Source organism: Melopsittacus undulatus, chromosome 4, assembly GCF_012275295.1.
Source record: "Melopsittacus undulatus isolate bMelUnd1 chromosome 4, bMelUnd1.mat.Z, whole genome shotgun sequence".
NCBI lineage: Eukaryota > Metazoa > Chordata > Aves > Psittaciformes > Psittaculidae > Melopsittacus > Melopsittacus undulatus.
In genome coordinates, this window is record NC_047530.1 from 38020129 (window position 1) to 38042926 (window position 22798).

Below are 22798 nucleotides of genomic sequence, written 5' to 3' on the forward strand. Positions count from 1 at the left end.
GTGGGTTGTATAACCCTGTTGATGAAAGGGTGGTTCTTTAGGCAATCGGCAAACGCCTCCTATTTAACCGCCTTTGCTGATTCAAGGCATAGAAGAATTTTCTGAGGTGACTTTTCTTTATTGATTTTACACAAATCTTAATAACAATTGCACATTTAGAAAGTCTGTGATGATTAAGAATAAATACGTGTGGTTTGACCAGGAGAGAGTGGGACAAGGCTCCACAAGCCCTTTGAGGGATGCAAGGTCTTTACTTAAAGAGCACACCACAGTTCTGTCAGTTTCTGATGTCTTCAGCTCTTTCAATCCTAAAAGCCTTACAGGAGACAAGTCATGAGGAGGTATCTCCAGCACAAAGAGAGCAGTTTGTGAGCCAGGCTCAGGGGACAACCACCCAGCAGGCTCGTGGTGGTCCTGGACCAGCTCCTGCATCAGAGAGCAGAGGCCGTGACGGAGTGACTGCCCTCCCTGGTTGTCTGCATGCCCTTGAATGCCAGCGAGGCGGGGATGTCGCAGCTGTGCGGGGACAGTGGGGTGCCTCCAGCGTGCTGCCAGCCGTGACTCGCCATGTAGCCAGATGGGGTGGCACTGTATGTCATGTAAGGTGACACTTGGGCTGGTGTTGCGTAGGGAGGCATGGCTGGTGCTGACACAAAACTGCTGACGGCAGGGAGGCCACTGGGTGCCTGAAAGGAAAAGTAAAAACATTTCTAAGAGAGTAAGACAGCAGATTTGCTGTAAAATAAGGTACCTGTAAATGCTGCTTGGGCTTTGTACAAGAACCAGAGCTAGGGGCATGCCCAGGGAGCCACCCATAATCAGTCCCCTAGATTTCAGGGGTACAGTGGCCCACTTGTGCTTTGCTTTTAGGGCCAGCTACCGCACATGAGCCCTGCACACCTCTCCCAGCAGCCTGTCCCCAACAGGGACCAGCAGCAGACGTTTAGGGAGCACACACTGAGAACAGGACAGGAACCGCAGAGCCTGCCCACACACCTGCCTGCCTTCCCACAAGCTGTTGTTCATGGACTCCTTAAGCCCATGATTGCATCTAGTCATTATATTTGAGAGTTACTGCTGGAGCTATTTGTGATAGGTTTGTCCCATCTCTCTCACTAAGCACCTTCATCCTCTTGGAAATGAGTCCCATGGGCTGGAGCAGGTTGGCTTTAATATTTACCTACCTTTCCCAAATTTTGTACATGATGCTGGCCACTGTAGCCAGGCCCTGGCAGGCAGTGCTGTGGCAGTTTAAGCTGGGTGTTCAGCGACCATGGCCATATCAGCAGCAGGAGAGATGGGCCCATCCCACCACTTTGCCAATGCCAGCCCCAAAGGAGGGTGGACTCAGCCCTGAGCTGCAGTGGACATGTGCAGATCCCCGGAGCTGGGAGGTAACATGCAGCAGGTGAAGGTGGGAACATCTTAAACTCTTTGGTAACTGTTTGCTCAGGGCATGAGTCACAACTGGAGTAGTAGTATTATTATTACTGATGATACCTTTTAAAAATGTGTTTTCTAGGTACTTGGGATATAGGCTTGCAAATGTTCTTTGCTCAGTTTCTCCTGGTTTCAATGGGGCTTCTGTGCACACAACAATTGTAGGGCTGGGTCCCTTCCTGCAAGCTATTTTCCTAGATCTTTCCTAAGGCTGGGGAGAAGGGTTTCTGTTTAAACAGAGAAGGGAGAGTCCTTCAGTCTGCCACGGTAGGATTTCACAATGAATGACTCCTTATTTAAATAAAAGCTGTTTGGTGGTTTATTTCACACCCTGTAAATGCTTCTTCAGCAGAACAGGTACAAACAAAGACCATTTATCTTGCTTAAGTTTCAGTTTGGGTAGTGTTTATTTTTTTAGGATTTGGGGTAACATTTTTTTACCAGAAATGTTTTCTATGTGAATATGAAAGGACAGGTGTCAATTCAGAAAATCATGTAGCATCTGCCATTTTTAATTACCTGGTAGAACTGGACCTAACCTGGATCATGCAGAGTTAAAAAATTAAGCAGACTTTTGTTTCTGCTAAAATTTGATGTTAACATTTCACTTGTTCAATTCCTGTCTGGATTGCACCTGCCAAATTTCCAGTATTTACCTCCATAAACGGCACTGGCCTCATTTCAGGTGCGTGAGTTTCCTACCAATGTAACTCACAGTTTCACTGGCTGGACTATCCTCTCATTGCCATTCGGGAAACCAAGTAGTAATCCTGCTGGAGTCAATATAAATATGTACAGCAATCTAAAACAGCAGGAGACAGTGATGGGATCCCAGCCAGGAGCCTCCGATAGGTATATTAATTAGCACAAAACATACAGCTGCAGCAGCAACGTAATTGTCATTCCAAATCCATAAACACTTTGTTGAAGCTGAACTTGCCTTATTCTTTTGAAAATCCAAATATGTGACCTGACCTTCAACTCCAATTACACGTCCCCTGCTGTGTCTCAGAATTCCGCTTTAGCCTCACCTATAAATATCAGTGTTTGCAATAGTACTAATTAATACAAACCTTCACATAATTGCACTGTAAATTAGTACACTTCTTAAATCACATTGAAAATTATTTCACTGGATTTACTGGAAAGTAAAAAGCGTGACAGGCCCTAAAAAGCTGCTGTTCCCCAAGCTCCCTGCCTATTCCAACGTAAAGTGCTTTTCAGAGGAATATGAAACAAGAACGAGTACACCTCTGCTTTTTTCTAACGAACAGCAACAAAAATCTTTGCACAGATGCAGTGGAGCCATTAAAGCCAGGTTGTAGCACTGGGACATCAAAAGCCACAGCCCAAAAGTCTTTTGCACAGAGAAGTACAGAACCCCCAAAGAGATCCTGGAAGGAGAAAAGACCTGGGGCAAGTCCCTGAAGAGTGTCATAGCTATTAAGACAGCACAAACCTCCAGCCTCTGAAGCTCAGAAGAGGTTTTCTGGACTCTGCAAGGCTACCTTGTTCCTCCAGTCTTGCCCACTCCCAAACAGACTGGTACCAAGCACAGGCTGTGCCTGGAAGCTCCATTTTAAGTAGGATTCCCCACTATGAATGGTAATGTCCCCTGAGCCCTTGACAAAGGAGGCATATGTCCCTCCAGCCTCCTGTGTTGTCACTGCTCCCCTCTACCATGTGTGGCTCTGGGAAAAGCCAAAACCCTCCTTTGCCACAGAGAAAAGAGAATGCTTCCCATATGCTGTACAGGCTGCCATGCTGATGGATGCTCTCCAACCACTGGCACTTCCTCTCAGAGCTCTTTAGAAAAGGCAGATGATCTAACAACCTTTCTTTTGATAAAGAACGAGGCTGTAATCAAAGTGGAGCATAGTGCTGCATTATGCCAAGGCTTGCTTGATTGCTTGATGGAATCACTTTGCTGAGCACCACTCCTCACACCCCCGTCACGCACCAAGAGTGTATGGATAAAGAAAGGCAACATTTGGTCCTCAAGAAATCACTTCCTGCTATGTCCAATGCTGTGTCCTAGCAAAAAAAAAAAAAATCCCCAGAGGTGATGGCTGTGTCCTCAATTCTGCTGAAAACCGGATGTCCTCATCCACACAACCTAAGCACAGGACCCCTGGGCAGCGCCTTACCTGACCCCACACTGTGTGGCCGTGTGCTAGTGGGCACAGGCTAGATCTGTGTCAGGCAATGTGCCACCTGTTTGCTGGCCCATTGATGCTCAAACCCATGTCCTTGTCTCCTGCAGCTCCCACAGAGAAGGCTGACAGAGTCCAGAAACTGCCACTTGGCATGATTTGGGGTAAATTTCAGCTCCTGAACAGCTAACATTAATGCAGACATTGTTGATAAATATTTAATCCAATAACATATATGTTTCCCTATTTCTTTTTATCATTGTGTGGTCTTCCTTAGTGGTCTTAATGGCAAAAAGTGAAATTAAAGTCTCTGAACTATAATTACTGGAGAATACCTAGAGTGTTACTGAATTACACTAGAGGTGCTACTTGGGTTGTTATTGATAAAACAGATAGGACTTGACTAAAGATTTACTAGCTTTTGTAAAACCTTAATTTAAAAGAAGGCCTATCCTGATTTATAACATACAGAACAATATTTTTACCTACCTCCCTTTACTTAATTTACAACTGTGATAGCTGTTGTTTTTATAGTGTCAATTTAAATGTGAGAAAAATCTTGCCCTGACTACTGAGGTGGGACATGGAGGCAGTTTTGTAGGGACCACCAGTTGTGACCTGTCAAGAGCCCCCAGTGCTGGAAAGCTGTTGTCGCTGCCTCCCTGAATTAATGAATCATTTTTACTCCAGTGCTACGAAGCTTTGCTGCTCAAAACCATGATCATGTGGATGCCAGTAGGTGCTTCACAAAACAGGCATCACTGGGATGGGAAAAAGCTGGCCTGGCATGGAGCACAGTTCTGTTTCAGGGGAGGTTTAAGCCATACCTGCAAAGCAGCCAGAAGTCTCCTTTGGCCCAAATGTAAAACCGATGAGGTAGAGAAAACCTCACTTTATGTGTTTTAAAACTGTGCTACACAAGAATAATATCCCAATTTTCACCTCTTTCATCAGTGAAGGACTTGACCCAATAATTTTAACCACAAGAGTTTTTACTTCTAAACAGCTTTAGATACAAAGTGTAGGTTATCAGAAGGGCTGAATCTTGCCTGTCAATCTGGCACTTCTTACAAACATGACATTTAGTTAAAATAAATTGGGGGATTAAGTTCCGTGACCCTGTATGTACTGGATGAATAATTCATCCTGCAGTATTTCAGTCGGAGGAAATGAACATCAAAATCTAAACATTCATAATTAGGAGTGTGAGAACCCCATGCTGTTTATGGGTTTTTAAACCCTTAGAACTTGTTTTAAGTGCAGAGCTTCTTGAACCTGGTTTTTAAGTTTTATAAATATTTTTTTTCCTTAATTTAAACCACTGCTTTTCAAAGGAAATCTAATTTTTTAAAGCAAGCAAACAAACATGTAGTTCTAAATGAACAAAAACCTCTGCTGTGCAAGTGATAAGGGTTCCTGTTTGAAAGCCCTTACTGTCTGGCTTCTACAGAGACCAGAAGAAACATTTGCTTTGAATTGCTGTTTCTATCAATGTTTTGAGACAACTGATGGAATAAAAATTTCCAGATTTTAGAGCCTAGAACACATGACCTCCCACTGATTCACAAATTCAGTTAAATATGTTCTCCTAAAGATATCTGCAAAACAACAGCAGTGGGATCAGGATCACAAGTTGGGTCTAGTGCCTTCCTGCCAAGTAACTGCTGATATGCACCAATGCCAGTAAAAGGAATATCCAGGCCAGAATTCAAAGCCAAGGTGGACTTAAAATCTTGCTTTAAGTCACATAAAATGATTCTGCTGAAACAAGTGGACTGCATGTATTTTCACCAGTGAAGGAGTTAGTTCAGTAGTTTTAACAGAAGGAATCTTTAGACACTTGAGGTACAATACTAATGAGAGATTACTTTTTTGTCATTGTTTTCAGTCTGGGATTTGCGACATAAAGGGAGATGGGTGGATGAAAAGCAAATCTAAAACCTGCCTTCAGAACAAGTAATTTCCATGTTGGACTCCTAAAAGTCAGAACAGTTCCTCTCTAAACCAGAGGTAACCATACATACATCTTGACTTCTGTTATGAAGATTACACTGGTATAACATGTCACACAGCCTCAGCCTCTTCTCTCATGCACAATAAGGAGAGAAAAGCGCACGAGATTTCTGGACAAATTTCCCGATCAACCCATGTCAGACAAACTACCTGACTTCTTTTTTTCCTCCTGCCTTAGTCATATTAGTACGAGAGAAATGGACAAGGTCAATTCCACTTACAGACATTGTGGTATCAATCAAAATTCTATATTGTAATTAATTGATACTATTTTGTTTTCTTTCATCCCTTAATCTACTTTTCCTTCTCTGGCTTTTTGCTTGCTAGGTATGTTCGCTCAGTATCAAAATTAGACCGTCTCCTTGATCCCTTCCCATGTGGCTTCTATAAATATTTCAGAAAGTGTCTGAAAGTCATACCATTCAAAACCACAGACCTGTATTTATGTTAGTTATCATTAATAACAATAATGCAAATCACCTCATGTCAGCTTTATGTGAATATAAAAGAGAGCACATTTGATACCACAGCTGGATGACACCTCAGTTTTATAGCCCACCTCTAAAGTGAGTGTCCAAAAGAATTTAAATTATTCTTGTTTTAAAGTTATTATTTCAAATTATTTGCATCACTTGTCCATTGTAATATAATTGTTACAATATTTTTATTATATAGATAATTTATTGCATAGACTAAGAGTGTATGTTTTGTAGGAGTACTCTAAATGTCTGTGGAAAAAAAGTGTTTCTGAAGAAACACTCTAGTTACCCAATTCACCAGCCCTAATGAGCTTGGACAATAATTCAGCCCAAACTCCCCTGCTGGAGTCAGCAGAAGTTCCCCCTGTGTCAAGACTTGGGGAACACACCTCTGGTGAGTAAGGTTGCTGTTTCATTTGTATTTCTCAATTCTAGCACTGACTTGGATGGAATGAATCCTTCCTGTCCTTGGATCAGCAAACTCAGCGCGTTGCCTTGATCCTCCAGCACAGAGTCTTTCCCCAAGAGCAAATGAAACAAATCTGCGGAGGTATCACAGCTGTGCCTCTGAGAGCCGCAGCTCCCCAGCAAAGGGGAGTGCTGGCCGTGGTTTGAGCTGCAGGATGCTACTGTAGCTCGGCAGACAGACACCCTCTCCCTGCTCACTCTTCAAAATTAAAAACAAAATGATTTCTGGAAATGCTGAATCTTTTCTGAATGTCCTGAAAACACAGCCACAAAGTAACTCCTGGAGAAGTCATTTTTTTCATAGCAGGAGAAAAGCATAGCAGGGAACAGAGCTGGATAGTCCTTCAGTCAGAAGAGCAAATTACCTTAAAAACCCAGAGGATATCTCATGTTCTTAGTGATGTGCACATAATCAGTCAAAAAGGTTATGGCAACAAGACTAGGAGCAATCAAACACAAACTGTGGACATAAAGGAAGCAAACATGGTAAATCTCTCTTTTTAATTGGTGGTTAAATATGATTTATAAATCAAACCAACATATGGGGTCCCAAGGGAAGAGTAAACAAATTTTCCAAGTAAAACATCGGCGGCAGCATGCCTGTAATGGAAATGTCATTTAGGAAAATGGCATTACCCAAAGATGTAACTAATACACCTATGTTTCTTTTGAGGTTTTTAAATTAATAACCTTAGACAATATTATGGTAGAAATTGTAGTTAACTAAATTAGAACTAAATTCTGAAGCTGCTATCCAGTGCTACAGCATGAATGGGAACAATTACATGATCCTACAAACACTCATTCAGATCAGTGTCCCACTAAAATTAACTTGTCTACACACGAGTTTCCAAAAAGAAGAAGAGTTACAAAAGTGAGCATGGAGTAAATTTCTCCAGCTGATGATAACATTTTTCATTAAAATTCTTTTTTTAAAACAAATAATAAAATTGCTAAGCTGTGTGTGAATAACTTAGAGTTGGCCCTGCAAATGAGCGTTTGCTGTCTTTTTATAATGCTGGGAAAATTCTTGCAAAAATCTTTTCATATTTGGCTACAAATTCTTAGATGGATGAACTTATTTTAGTGAACATATTTCCCCTTTAATTTTGTATTAATTTCACTGGAAGCAGAAGAGGATAAAACAGACAGAAAAATGAGGACATTGTCATTAAATAATTTTGTCATCCAAAAAATCTTGAACAGAAGGGGAAAAATTCTGTAGGTATTACTTTGAAACATATGCCTTTATATTCAAGAAAAACTGAACAGTGGTAATACATTAAAATTGAGGAGCTTTTAAAATAACACATGGGAAGAGGTTTATAGTCAGTCTGCTGCTCAGCTGAGCTGCATTGATTACCAAAGGCTGTGCATTTTAAAACGGAAAGAGACTTTTCAAGAACAGAGAGTTACAATATTTCTCTTTAACTGTAAGTCATGTGAAGCAATGCTGGTATTCTAGTTGAAGTCACAATTAAACCAGTTATTTGCTTCCTTGAGTCCTTTAAGATTCAAAATGTAATTAGTTACCCAATCCTATACAGCGTCTCTTGCAAAGATGCAATTTTCTATACAGTTACTACTCCTGTTACTAAGTTCAATGCATTGCAGTGTACTGCATGAGAAAATCACACTACTTCCCTCTAAAATGACGTTCATTCCCTTAATAATGAGCAGATCCCATTCCACGTGTTTAATTCTCTTTTTTATTAACTTAAAGTTGTTTCCTTTACTTATAGGCATCCACAGCTGCACTGAATAACACAGAAATCAGATAATATCAATTGAGTGGTTTAACTATAGTTGCAACATGCATCAAGAGCACTCTTAATTATATTTTCTTATCAAATATTAAATTTCAGCCTCTTCAGGGAGATTAAAACCCCAGTTTTGGAAATAGTAATAGTAAGCTGAATTTACACACCATCACTGATCCTTTTCTAAAGAAGCCAGGGGCATTTTATGTCTTTCCAAAACAAACTAAAGAGAAACAAAAGGAAAAAAAAAAAAACACAAAAAAAAACTAACAACAACCAAGAAACAATGAAAAACTCTTTCTTGGAGATCGAGAAATCCACTACAAAAACAGAGAAAAAGAGAGGCAGGAGAAAAAGGCATGATGAAGATGAGGCAGATGAAGGTTGTTCTAAAACCTAAGAGCCCTTCAAGAGAAAAAAGGGGAGCAAGGGTTTGCAATGCTCCTTCAGAAAAAGGACGGGTTTAGACTGTTTTCACAGTAAAGTGAGACCTACCACATACAGAACACCAAGCACACACCAGTATGTCCACCTACAGTGTCCCCCAAACATAAATTATTGTGTAAGGTCTGTAAGTTCACTGGGTGGTTGCTTTCCATTCGCACTCCAATTTAGGAAGAATGATATAAATGCCTTTCCAGTGGAGATGGCAGATCCTTGTCCTGGTTTAAACCACAACAAGGTTGAGATATACTCTATGTTTTAACTAACCTCACAACCAGACTACCTCAAAGTGCAATAAAACAAATTCTGTTTGCTGTGATGACAAAGCTTGATTTTAATTATGAAGACACAATTTAAGTCTCCCTTAGATGGATACACTGGGCTTACAAGGACAAAAGGAAAGCTCAGAAAAAAAAAATAAAAATCATGTCATATAAGCAAACTCCCCTGGGTAGGAACTAACAAAATAGTTAGTTCCAATAGTTTTAGAACAGATATGCACAATTTCCCCTTGTTATTTTGGCAGAATCTGGAGTCAGGCAGGGCACACATGGATATTAAGCAAGCAAATACAGTGAAAAAAATAAATATTTGCTCTTTCTACAGTGATGGTTAAACCTATAATGCATTGGCAAAAGGTTCTATGACAAAATGACAATATATTTAACGATATATTGTCATTTCAATATGGTGTTATTTAAATGAAACTGAGGTTGGAAGAAGGACACTTACAGAAACATTAAAAGTATTCTTTATGGCTGGAAGCTAGGCAAATAGGGGGTCAACTGGTAAAGTCTCTACTTTGTCTTCTGCAGGAGAACAAAGGTGCAGAGACCTAACTGTGATCTTCAGGGAGAACCAAACAGTGCTCCCCTTCTTCTAACAAATCTCTGAAGCGGCAGGGACAGTCACTGGGAAGCTGGTAAGTTAATGAGGGCAAATCACAGACCATCAATTACTGAATGTCCATGGCCATTATGAGTAGGTATGTAGGCAATTCCTAAGAGCTGATAAATTGCCAGAAGAAATTCAAATACACCATACATTCTTTGTTTACTTCCCACTCTATTGCAAGCACAAGAATTCTGAACAGATCAAGTCCTGTCTAATCCCCCTACCCCTGGCACACTGCTCCTTGGCTGTGATAGGTATCTCCCACCACTCTCACTTTTCAGTCACTGCTCCTGTTTGTCAAGGCAGAGCTCCTGGTGGGTTGGGGCCCTTGGAGCACAGGGTGCTCAGAGTGCAGTTTGAGTGTCATTATACCATTCACTCACCTCTCTGACTTTCTTTATTAGTTTCATCCCGGTGGAGTGCCCTGAAGCCATGTGGGTTGGTGGGCAGGGCACTGTGTTTTGGCCGTGGAAGCAGGTGGCCAGTAAGAGGCAGGTCTCACAAATGGGGTTCGAATGGGGTGCCATCCAGATCACCTGGGAAGGAATCGGGTGCATGTAGTGGGATCAGCTCATGCCCCTCACCCACAACATGCAATGACATGGATGCCTAGACCTTGAGCAAGCCATCTTAGTGACAGTGTTTTACTTAGAGGCACTGTTCTAATAAGAGGCACTGGTCTGGAGATCCTAATGAGAGTGACACCGGACCAGACAGTCTCCAAACCAAGGTATAAACCCCTGTACTGGACAGGAGCTCTTCTAACAATAATAGTACTACAGCAAGAAAGCAAATAAGCAACTCTCCTCAACACATTTCTGCTTTCCTTACAGTCACGAGTGAGAAGCAGAAGGTCTGGACCTTTACCATTGGTAAATTTTGCACAGACTCATAGCAGGACTAAAACTGCTTGAATCCTGAGTTAGAATATAACATGCCAAATAGTATTTCTGCTAATTATTTTTTTCAATAAATAATCTGTGTAGGAGGGTCATGTAATTGGTCATAACACTTAAGGTTACATTTTCACCTTATTCACAGAGAAGTTACCATATGTTGTACGTTCTAAGCATTGCAGATAAAACAAATGCAGATGCTTTGGCTACCGCGTATACAGCTCATTGTTCATTTGCAATCAAAGATCAGGAACTAAATATTTACATTGCCTACATTTTCTGTGCAAATAATTGTCCAGAATTGCACCCACAATTATTTGCCATCACTTGCTCTAAAACTGAGCCTTCCTTTTATGTGCTTACAGCATACAAAGCTCATGACCCCGGTCAGAATACACGCAAAGGACAGGGAGGGCTTTTCCAGTAAAGCCCAAAACTCAAGCCACTAACAGCTGATGAAGTTCAGCTGAGACAGAGGTGAAGTGGTTGCTACCTTGGGATCTGACAAGAATGTCAGAGGAAGACTTCACTCAAACTCCATTCACACACTGAATTAGGGGGAGTGTTTTCAGCAACTCCGGCAGGCTTGTGCTCAGATCTCTGAACAGCGTACCCTTCCCCAAGAGTGAGCTTGCACAACTTGCTCTTAGCCCCCCCTCCAGTTACAAACTTTTTCCCATTAGTGAGTATCAGCTCCCTTTGGCAATGTGCACATCTGCTTCCTGCAGTGCATACAGAAAATAACTAAGAAAAAAAAATCTATTTGCCTCAACAACCCATACAGACACACATCAGGTCTTCTGCATTTTCATACATGTGTGAACACAAACCACAATCTTTTTTCAGTCTGCGCATCTATGATGTCAGTCCAGAAAGTCATGAGCATCAGATGTCCGAAAACTGCATTTTAAATATGATACATATTTATTAAATATTTTCATTTCAAATGCAGGGTTCAAATAGGTCTGTATTTCAGCTGCTTTTTTTTTAATTAATGCAGCTTTCAGTGTAAGCTGTGTAATGCATGAAGTACTCAGAATATTCACCCATTGCATTAATAATACAATTATTTGTAGAAGCCATCCCCTCAACACCTGAATGTGCATCTCTGTACAAATACTGCACTACAACTGAGCTCTGTATGAAATGTGTATGACCCAAAACTATCAAGCTCTCAGAAAAATGTATTTTCCTTCTCAGTTTCTCTGATTCACAGTCACTGTTTGCAAAGCTGTATGACAAATATGTGGATATTATGCAACAGGAAAATACAATGCAGTTGCTTATGTATAAACAATAACTTGGGACATCAGGTAATTAAAAATTAATAGAAACTTGACAAGGCATCTCGGTGATTTCCTGGGGAACATTTGGTACAGAATCAGTCTGCTAGGCAGAGTTTCAACTCCTCAGACCCAAATACCAAACAACATTGCAAACAAAGGCCATAGAGACACCAGAAAACTCATAATACTTAAAGTGAAAAATGTTCTACATCCAGAAGTTCAGTTCTGTGTTAAACAAGTGTGACTGTGTACTGCTGAGGCTAAAATGTGAAGTCTTCCTGCCCCTTTTGTGGAGTCCTTTCCTAGGATAAATTCCCACTAATGCATGGGGCAAAGGGCAAAATGCAGCCATTCTAACCCATTGCAGAGACCAGCCTGGCTGCCAGCTGACAAATCTGGGCTGTCAAATAAGAGTTTTGCCTGAAAAAAAATCCCTGTGGGATCCCGCATGTTAAGACACAGCTTATAATTTAAAAAGAGGGATCAGATAAATGTATTCTAAAAATACAGGAGACCCTGTTCTTTGGGCTTAATTTTTCTGGTCTTTGTCATGCAGAGGGACTTTCCAGGGGATTACTTGAGAAGTAAAATATTATCTTTCATAACTAAGGCTGGGTAACAAGTCCTTCACTCACCTAGTAGCTATGGAGCTATTTGCAAGCTGTGGAGAGGTGAACCTTGAATGTTGCTAATGCTTAAAATGTATAGGTAATATTTGTCAGAAACAGCAGAATTCCCTGTTGCTCACACAAAATACTTTGCTAATGTGCTTCATCACACATTCCCTCTGCTTCTGTTGTGTAATTGGAAAGCCTACATAAAACATGCACGCTTGATTCCCTCCTGTTCTGCTCCTCTTGTAGGCACCTCTTCGGTAATACAGACATAAAAATGGAATATTAGAGAACGGTCACTTCCCTTCTCTAGGGGAAAAGTGCTGTCTGCCTTCATAAGACACAGCTTTAGTAATGAGCTTTGCCCAAAGGAGATGGGGGAAGTAACATTTACCCTGAAGTCCAAAGACCCTATTTCACCGTAGTCCTTCTTAGCATATTAATTATGACTGTGCCCCATTTTTCCACCATTCCAGATAACCTTTTGCTAGGTTCTCACAAATGGACCAGTGTTCTCTCCTGTCCCTTGCTCATCCATTTACACCCAAAGCAGTATGCGTTTCAAGAGACTATGAGAAGATCCAAGGAGGTCAGAGGCTTCTGGTGGGACTTTACTGTCACAGGCTGTCAACCCAGACTCACTGCACTTCAGCCAATGGACAGCTAGTAAGTCAGTGCTATGAACAGCAAGAATATGGTTCATAAATTTCACTTTCCACCTGTCTGGAACAAATCTTTTGGCAAAAATATCAATGCAAAAAAAAAAAAAAAAGTCACATTTTCACATCCTTATTTTTTCCAGATAACTTCTAAATTAACAAGATAATAAATTTGTGACAGACGAAGCAATTAATATACATCTGAATGAGTTCTCTGGTAACCAAGTCTGAATACTACATGGATAGATTGGTCTATATGTCAGAATTTTCCAAAGCTAACTTCTGTTTACCCATATTATTAAGGGACAGGAGTGAAGGGGAATCTTGTCTGTGTCTTCTCTTAGTGAGCAGGGTACTGAAAATGACCTTCTGAATAAATACTTTTAACTTTTCTGCCCTTTCAAACTCTCTGGACAATGTATTTCAATAAATGAATTCAATTTTATTAATAGCAATTTGCTTCATTTTTAAATAACAAAGATATCTATATTACATTTATCAGGTGATCTTTTGGGCTGAAGAAAAACTTTAAAGTAAGAATGATCTTGCCAGCAGAACAGGAATATATTATGAAGACAAAAGCACAAATATTGAGAGTGAAAATAGATAAAAATAGTTCCCAGCACCAGCATTGAAAATAACCCGATTTACATAACAATTGTTCCTCAACACATCTGTTGAGGTAAATGAAATTCCAGCAAAGGCTATGGGTTATAGCCTATGAGCCGGATCCTGTGAATATTTCAGCAGAATTATATGCAGAAGACCCAGCCTGGAACCTAGGACAACACGGCTGCAGTACAGCCGCTCTTTACAGAACAGTGACAAGCTATTTCCATCATTTTTAGTAAGACTGCTAGAACTTTATTGTTTCATTTTTAAAGAAAATTGTGGAAGGATGAATATTACCACTAAATCTAACTCTCTTTAACCATGAAGTGGTGGCTATAATACAGTGCACATTCTCTATGACACGAAATGAACAGAATAATAATGGGACAATAGAAAAATGTAACACAAAGCGAACAGGACAGCGTTAAGGGTGGCATATTGTCTGTAAGGTAATATATACAGTGAAGTGGTTATTCACTTTTGAGGCCTACAGTAATTCCCACTCTGCTTCCTTTACCCCTCTGCACGCATTCCCATAGTTTGCGCTCCACATCTTGAATTCAAAAGGGTCTGATTCATCTACTCTCAGCACCACATACAAACTACAAAAGACTCCTCGACATGGAATCCAAAACCAGACACAGAACTCAAAAAATATGTCCAAAACCTCTGTCTTTGAATGGGAACACGCTACACAGAGATCATGGTTTTTCCTCGACTTCGTTATGAGCGTAACAAATGAATGGCCAGGAACTCGATGTGTCTGAGAAACCTCTGATGCGTTTTGAAACGCTTCCATCTTATGGAAAAAGAGTTTCCAAAACCTGTTCTTTCCCAACGAGTAGCAGTTGAGCCTTTTATAGCTTTTCTCCTGGCATAGGATTTGATTAGCAAGTACAGAGATTTAGACAGAGATTTATTAAGTAACAGTTATATTGTGTAGTAATTAAAACGTAGAAAATTCGCAGTCTACTTAAGCGTTTAAAAATGCTTAATGTAGGAAGCAATTACACCTCATTTTCAAATTATTCTCCTGCCTACAGAGCACGCTGCGGACAGGGTAAACCGCGACTTCGAGGGCGGCGGCTGCAGGACGTGCCCGCTGGCGCGGCCCGGGACTGCACGGCCTGGCCCGGGGAGGGGTCTCGGGGCCGGGCCGGGGCAGAGCCCCTGTGGGCGGCGCGGCGGGGTCCGGGAGGCGGGCGGCAGCTGGCGGGGGTCAGAGCGCTGCGATTTTCGAATGTTTGCTGTGCGGTTGTGCCGGGGGGGGGGGGGGGGGGGGGGGGGGGGGGGGGAATGCGGGAGCTGCCCCCCCACCAGCCCTGCGCCCGACGGGGGCCTCTCGGGCAGGAGAAATGCGAGCTGGGGGTGCCGGGGGGCTGCGGCAGTGTGCCGAGAGAGGGAGCTGAGAGAAGAGCGGAGAGGAGAAGCCAGGCTCTTTCCCGACGTCGCCAATCTTAGCGGACTCTTTTGCAAACCAAAACTGAGTGAAGGCCGGCACCGGCTCCAAACCAAGAGTGGCAGCCCGGGCGAGGGCCGCAAGCCCGAGGCGGAGCTCAGGGGCCCTATGCACCCCCGCCCTCCTGCCCCTCTCTCTTTACCTGGCTGTACTTGGCCTCCTGCTCCAGGGAGCTTTTCTCCAGCCCGTTCACGGAGTGCTGAGCGGTGGGGGGAAAGCTGTTTCGGCCCAGGCTGCTCCATTCCTCCACCTTGGGGCTGGGGTAAGGAGAGGTGTCGCTTACTGCTGGGAAACATGGGGGGGGAAAGGGGTTAGAGGCAGGAGCCGGAGTGCAGGGAACTTCGCTCCGATCTGGAAATTGTTCCCTGTCCCCACTGGATGCAGCTTGTGGGACAGAGCCTGTCCCTCGCCCCCTACACTTCGCTAAGCCGCGGGGGAACCCCTAGTGAGGTGATCCGGGGGGGGAGAAAGGTCCCTTCTTGTAGCGGAAGACAGAAGTCGCCAGCAGAGTTGCTAGTCCCAGCGCCCCTACACAGGCGGGAAGGGCTGACCCCCGGCACTTGTCCCCAGGGATCTTCTAGGGGGATTCATGGGAATCGCCTCTGATGTGTGCATGTACGAGTCCAAAGACAAACCACATCCCCTGTTAGAAATCACCCTGGCACGGCTGCAGATGATCCAGCCTCCAAACAACTTTATGAAGGGGAAAAAAGAAAAATACAAAAAACAAAAACCCAACAAAACCAACCAACCAAACAGCAACAACAACAAAAAACCCACAAGAACACACAACAAACGAAACCCACCCCCCAAAAAAAATATAAAATTTAAAAAGTAAAAGAACGGAAAATTTAAAAGGATGAAGAGAATAAAGGGAGGGGGGAGGGCTAAAGTCCTGTTATTTACACACGCATCAGCCGCAGCCCGGGAATACCGGGCTGTGTTGCAGGGGGGCGAATTCCCGGGGCCCCAGAGGAGTGGAGTGGAGGAAAAAGAGTTTCGGGGGACTCCTCCAAGCGAGGCCCCGTCGGAGTCTGTGGGGCTGCGATGCCGGCTGGGCCGCCGTGGGAGTGGGCTGCCTCGCCGCACCGCTTCGCTCGGCCCCTGGGCAGGGCTGGGGGAAAGGCACATATCTGAAGTTGTCTTAAGAAATTGAGCTCTCTCGGTGAGCGCCCTTTTCTGCTGATCTCACACTTTCCCATGAATAGGGGCTTCCTTTCCGTGTCAGCAAGGTCAGTTTATCCTATAAATCAAGGGCGAGCAGCCCCCATCTGCGGCATCGGCCGCGCAGCAGCCCTGGTTCTCTGGTGAGAAGGGGAGGGGGGGTGGTTTTACACTGCAGAAAGATGTGTGCAGCTCCGAGGTCTGAGGGAGACGGGCAGATACCGAGGCACCCGGCGGTACCGTCAGAGGCCCGCCTGCCTGCCAATATGGTGTTAATAAAAGAGGAACTCACTAAAAAAAAAAAAAAAAAAGAAAAAAAAAAACCAGAACCAGCCAACCTCCATTTCTCCTGTGACGGTAATGTTCTTTTTAATGCTCATTGCCACCACTACCCTTCCCCAGCACAGAGCAGAGATTACCAGGTGTGTGTTTGTTAAAGTCGACTCAGAAATACAATTGCTTGTGCCAGTATGGTCTGAGGATAAAATTCATATCGTGAAGCAGAGAGCGAAGAAGGGCAAAACTTGTATCTTATTGTATGTATAAATATAAATAAACATATTTATGTGTATGTGTGTTACTTGGAAGAAAATACCACCTTTTTGAGAAAAGAAAAATAAAATTATTCTGCAATGTTTAAAGGATCAGTTTACATTTGAAGTTGAAGTGCTTCTGCAACAGGATTGTTGCCGTTAAAAAAGCACAGAAAACAAATCACAGGGCTCCCCCCCAGCTAATTGGAAAGGAAGAGTGGGACACAGAGACCGCTGTAGGCAAAGGTTATTTTATACTGTTGTTTTAACCACTTTCACTGGCAGAGACCGAAATGGAAAAAATGTCCCTTCCTCTGCAGCAAAGCGTAGCGAGCTGCTGGGAGACGCGACGCAATCGCCAGGCGGAGAAACAGAAATAAGGTGGAAGGGATAAAAGAACAGAATTCTGGGGCTTTATTTTCCCTGGACCACCGCTTCGGAGGAAAATACACCATCAGAATGAAAGCAATTAGGTGACATTTGAACTTCCTGCCGGAGCAAATTTGGCCTGATTGCGAAAACTAGAGAAAATGGACTTCTCAGTAACGCCAAGGCGGCGCCTGTGACCAGAGGGCTTCAGCGAGCCTCGGCCAAGGCCGGGCGGCCGCGGGGCTGGAGCTCAGCGCCCCTGGGGTCACCACACCCCGGGTCCTTCACTCAGGCCCCGGTAGCCACTGGGGTCACAGCGGCAGCGGTGAGGGCCGGGATGTACCGCCTGCTGATTCCCCTGCAGCCCACCCGAGCCGTCGATCAGCCCACGTCCTGAGGGCGCATCCTCCGGTAAGCTGAGCGCCGGCCTCGCTCTGGGGGGACAAACGCGGGAGGCGCCCCGAGACCAACCACGGAACCTCGACCTTCCCACCCTCGGAGAGGCAGGAGCTCAAGAGCAGGGGACAGAAAGATGGCCCTGTCTGGCTGCCCAGGTTCCCCTTCCTCACCTTGGTCTGTGATGGAGCGAATCCCCAGGATGTCCGTCACCGAGTGGGAGGACGGCCACGTCCTGGGCATGGCCATGGTACTGGGTAGCGCTGATACCCCGGGAGGCGTGGGCACCTTGGCTCCTGCAGCAGCGATAGGGCTGGGGTAGGAGTAGATATGGTTGTAAGGCAGAGCAGGCTGTGGCGGTGGCGGGTGCTGCTTGTAGGACTCGTAGTGACTCTGCTGAGACAGGTTCCCGATTTTATTTCGGAGGATGCGGCTGATGGAGCTGACCGACGGCACGTTGTATTTGTCGCACACGCCGTCTGCCAGCAGGCGATCCCGGATCTCCCAGGCGAAGATGCCCGGATCCCTTTGTTTGTAGGTCCGGATGTGTTTTACCACGGTGGGGGTGGTGACCCGAGGCTTGCTACCCCCGATAGCCCCCGGTAGGATGGAACCCGTCTCATTGTAGCGAGCCAGGATTTTGCTGACACAGCCGTGGGAAACGCGGAGCTGCCGGCTGATGTCACACGGTCTGATGCCCAGTTGCGCCAGCTCCACAATCCGCAGCCTGATGGCATTGGGCAGGGGTCTGCCGTTGACAAACACCCCCCCGAGCTGGTTCACTTCCCCGAAGGCAGGTTCTGTAAGCAAACGCACAAACACAGCTGTCGGACACGTTGAATGGTTCAAAGGGGTCTCCTGAACTGCTCCTCATTGCGAGGTAGGTGTCACAGCCCGGAGATCCCCTGGAAACCCCCTGCACGCTTCATTAGAATAGCAGGATAGCTCCAGAATTGAGGAAGGGGAAAGAAGGAAAGAAGGAAGGAAAGGAGGAAGACAAGGAGGAAAGAAGGAAGGAAGGAAAGAAGGAAATGAGGAAGGAAAAAAGGAAAGGAGGAAGGAAAGAAGGAAAGGAGGAAGGAAAGAAGGAAAGGAGGAAGGAAAGGAGGAAAGGAGGAAGGAAAGGAGGAAAGAGAGGAAGAAAGGAGGAAGGAAAGAAGGAAAGGAGGAAGGAAAGAAGAAAAAGAAAGAAAGGAGGAAAGTAGGAAAAGAAAGAAAGAAGAAATGAAAGAAAGAATGAAAGGAAAGAAAGAAAACTCCGTGGCAACAAATGTCGCAGCTCTCCGGACTATGTATTAAGCATATTGACAAAAAAAAAAACAAACACATTCCAGTGATGAAAAACGAGATCGCTCCAACAGACAAATCAGCTTTATTGCCACAGGAAAAAGGAACACGAAGAAAACAAAAAGAAAAGAAAAACATTTTCGAAGACGGGGGAGGGGGAGGAAGGAAGAGTAGTTGAGGAAATTCTTTTACATCTTGGGAGAGGCAAGGGCGGGCAACGCGGAGATTCTGAGTTGCGACTAAATTTTAAAAGACCGTTTCTGGTGCTGTTAGCGCCTCTCTCTTAACAGCACAATTATACCAGGCTGTAAAACAAACGTGCTAAAATGTTAACTACTAAGATCGGTGTCAGGAATAATATACAACGTGCCACGGGCTCCAGCCATCCACTCGGCTGCGATCCGGCCTCGCACTCGCCTAATAACATTAATAACAAGCCAAGCAAGTAACAAACCCTGTTCCTGACCCTTAACGTGTTCTTACAACTTGTACGAACACGAGCAAAGTCAATAAGGGAGCTGAGGCGGCGGCTCATGACGGCGCACGGGCGCTTCCCCCTCTCTTGACAGCACTTGAACCCTCCTGCGGCTCCCGGCCACTTACCCATTCCTCCGAGCGGGACACCTCTGAGGCTGCCCTAAATCCCAGTCGGAGACCCGTGCCCGGAGACAGGCTCCCAGCCTCCCGCGCTCCTGGCTGCGCTAGCTCCCGCGGCTCTTTGAGCTCCACGGAGAAGGCAGCAAGGGCTGGAGAGGAAAAAGGACTACAAGAAAATCTACTTCCCGAGGAGAGAGCCTTGACTTCTGCATTTCAACCTCAGGGCAACGTGGGCAGGGCTGGGCTGGGCCGGGCGCAGCGGCCCCCTGCTCCCTCGGGCCCGCCCTCGGGGGCGGCCCCACCGCCCAGCCTCCCTCCCAGTGGCCAAAGGACATGACGGACAGCGAAGCGCTGACGGCCCTTCCGCTCTGCCCCGCCACCGGGCCCGGCACCTGGGGCCGCCATGCCGCCGGGTCTCCTCCGTACCTGCCCGGCGGTAAGTTCCGCGGTCAACGCAGCCAGTGCCGCTGCGGTGCTGAGAGGACCGGCGCTGTGCTGGGTCGGAGGGGAGCTCGAGCACGCAGCCCCCGTGGGGCCGGGGCACCGCCGGCGGGAGGGAGGGGCAGAGGAGGGCGCAGCGCCGGGCACCCCCCAGGCGTTCCCCGGGCACCCCCGGGCTGCGGGTGGCCCCTCCCGGCCCTTCTCCCAGAGTCAGCGACCGGGGAGGGGTCTGCGGGGCTCGCAGAGACGACTCCTGCTTTCTCCGACAGAAGCAGAGCGATGTCTTGGCACCCGCGCGGTTTCCCCACGTTGGTTTCGCGGGTGCCGGAGGGAAGTTCTTCCTTGGATACTGTTGTCTTGTTACAATAAAGCACTTTTTTCACTCACGAACATCTCACGGGTAGTGCACGAGAAGGCTGTGAGCCTTGAGGGTTATCATTTTTGGTGGAAACCACAAAGCGATCGGGAAAGGAGCTGCTGCTTCGCTTGCCCCGGGTGGCGACAGGACGGGGCTGGTAGCACCCGGGCATCGATCGGGACTCCGGTGTTCCCTGGCCGTTCGAGGCCGGCGCTGGTTCTCCTGCAGTCCTCAATGTCATCAAACACTGCTTCGCGCAGAGCTGCAAAGCGCCAGCTCCTCGCTGCTGATTCAGCTTTATCAAAGGCACTGCTGCGTATTAATAGTTAAAAGAAAAACAGACAAAGCTGGTAGAAAAGTATGCGTGGGTCATGCCGTGTCTGTGGAAGGGGTGTTTGGTTTGGCATTAGGTGTACGGATCCTGCTCCCTGAGCTTGTATGTGTGCCTCTTACATACGTCCCGCGTACATCAGGCTGCGCACGGGATCATCGTCTTCCCGGCTCCAAACAAGGATTTAACACAGGTTTCTTTTCACTTTTCCTTTTTTTTTTTTTTTTTCTTTTTCCTAAGAATCTTTTTTGTTTCTTTTGTTTTTTTTGGGCAGGGGTCTTGGATGGCTGGTTTTTTTTGTGGGTTTTGTTGTTTTTTTCCGGGGGGAGGGGTATTAATAGAGTCTCGAAGGTGCAGGCTTTATACATAAAAATTGAAATGAAAGAATGTGGTGACAGGAGTGCACAAAATGTCAGCGAGTAAAATATGAAATTGATGTCGTTGGTGTCTATGAACACTGTATAAACATTTTAATTGAAAAGTTTGTAAGATATTTTCAGGGAAAAAGATCAATTTAATTGAGTTAGATTTCAGCGCCTGCACATATCGCAATGAGTGCGGATGGTTAGGAACAAGTAGGATGTTGGAGGACATCGCGCAGAAATTAGTACCGTGTTGCAAACGTTTTGTGGTGGGAAAGCGGCTATCATGGGTCTTTTCTCAGGTAGCTCCTTTGTCTAATCGGAATATCGGCGGATACTTCTGTTTCCTTCACAGGGATTGAAAAAAAAAAAAAACCAAAAACAACAAACCAGCAACAAAGAAGAACCCAACAGCATCAAGTTTTCTATAGCAGTTTTGTGGTTATTTCAGAACTATGAGTTGCCCATTCAGAATATTACACTTGTAAGTCGGGGTGCTTCCTTGACCTAAATAAAATTACCTTGGCAAAGGGGGCACACACACATGCGCGCACGCACGCACATCGCTGCACAAATGCCATTATCCAAAGGCGATGGTATGCTGCGCAGGCAATACTCGCAGGCATTTGCTGAAGCAAGAATCCCTTTCAGTGTTGCGAGCTGACCTGCTTTGGATATTTTAAAGGCAGGAGTCATTGAACGAGTGGGACCAGGATCCAACCTTTAATTCAGTTAATTATGTAATTAAACAATGGAAGGGGGTGCGCTTCCGTAAAACTTCCGGTCCGCACTAACAGTGTATTTATCCCGAAGCAGAGTCTATAGAAGGATCCCCGGCAGCCTGTTTGCTGCCCCGCACACGCGTCCCTTCCTGTTGCTTCAGCCCAGTCCAGTGACGAGCTGGCTGGGGCCAGCTCGGGTGCCTGCCACTCCTGAAGCTCCACAGGGCTGCCGGGATGTTCAGGCGAACTCCGGCGCTGCTCTCCCAGACTGCCCGCGCAGCTTCTCTCCCCATCTGTGCCTATTATGTGCACAGTTTTGTCCTTTCCTCCCCTCTCCGCCGTGTCCTCCAACCTGTCTGCTCCCCCTCCTTCCCTCTCCCAGCCCTCCACCCCCGAGACCGCCTCTGATCTCCTGGATATTTGGTTTCTTTCCCGTTCTCAATGTGTGTTCCTGATGTGGTCCTGTCGGAAAAGCTCGTTTACTCTGCTCGGGTCTCCAGTGGTTTAAGGATAATGTTTATCAGAAGTGAACGTGCTCAACTTGTTTCCATTCAACTGCTGAGTGTGGGCTGAAATACCAAAGGTCACATCTACAGTGAGTCGGTAGAGGGCAGGGGGAGCCGAGAGGAATACGAAAATATTATAGTACACAACAGCCTGTTGATCGCTTCTGACCTGTCTGGCTAAAAGATTTACTTGTTTTTTTTTCAGGTAGGAAATCACTGAAGAACCGGAGGGAAAAGGCGGTAGGGAGAGGAGGGCGAGGGGCTCGGAGTCGGAGCTCCTCCACCAGGAAAAGGGCACGCGTGGCTGGGCAGGGGCTCTCCCCGAAATGCGGCCGCTCTATCGGCAGCCGGCCCGGCACGTACCCCGCCCCACCGCTGGGTCCCCCCGACTAGGCATAGCAAAGTGGGGGTGTTGAAGGAGACTCGGCAAGGGCCAGCCAAGAGCCGGGTTTCCCCTCACACCTTTCCGTCTCCGTGCCGGAGAGGGGGACTGAACCGTGCCCTCCCGCACTATGCTGCCAGGATGCCGGCGGCTGGTCTCCCGGGGGCCACTAC

The 22798-nt window shown here is 45.7% G+C and overlaps 1 protein-coding gene across 1 annotated transcript; it reads right to left on the reverse strand.

Annotated features, from left to right (window-relative positions):
* Positions 1-431: 431 nt before the first annotated feature.
* Positions 432-19928, reverse strand: PAX9 (paired box 9). Its single transcript, XM_031048862.2, has 6 exons — positions 19826-19928; positions 19499-19672; positions 17813-18439; positions 15320-15459; positions 10035-10187; positions 432-686 (listed from the first exon to the last, which is right to left on the reverse strand). The coding sequence occupies exons 1-6, from the start codon at positions 19926-19928 to the stop codon at positions 432-434; spliced, it is 1452 nt and encodes a 483-aa protein (XP_030904722.2).
* Between the last annotated feature and the right edge of the window lie 2870 nt (positions 19929-22798).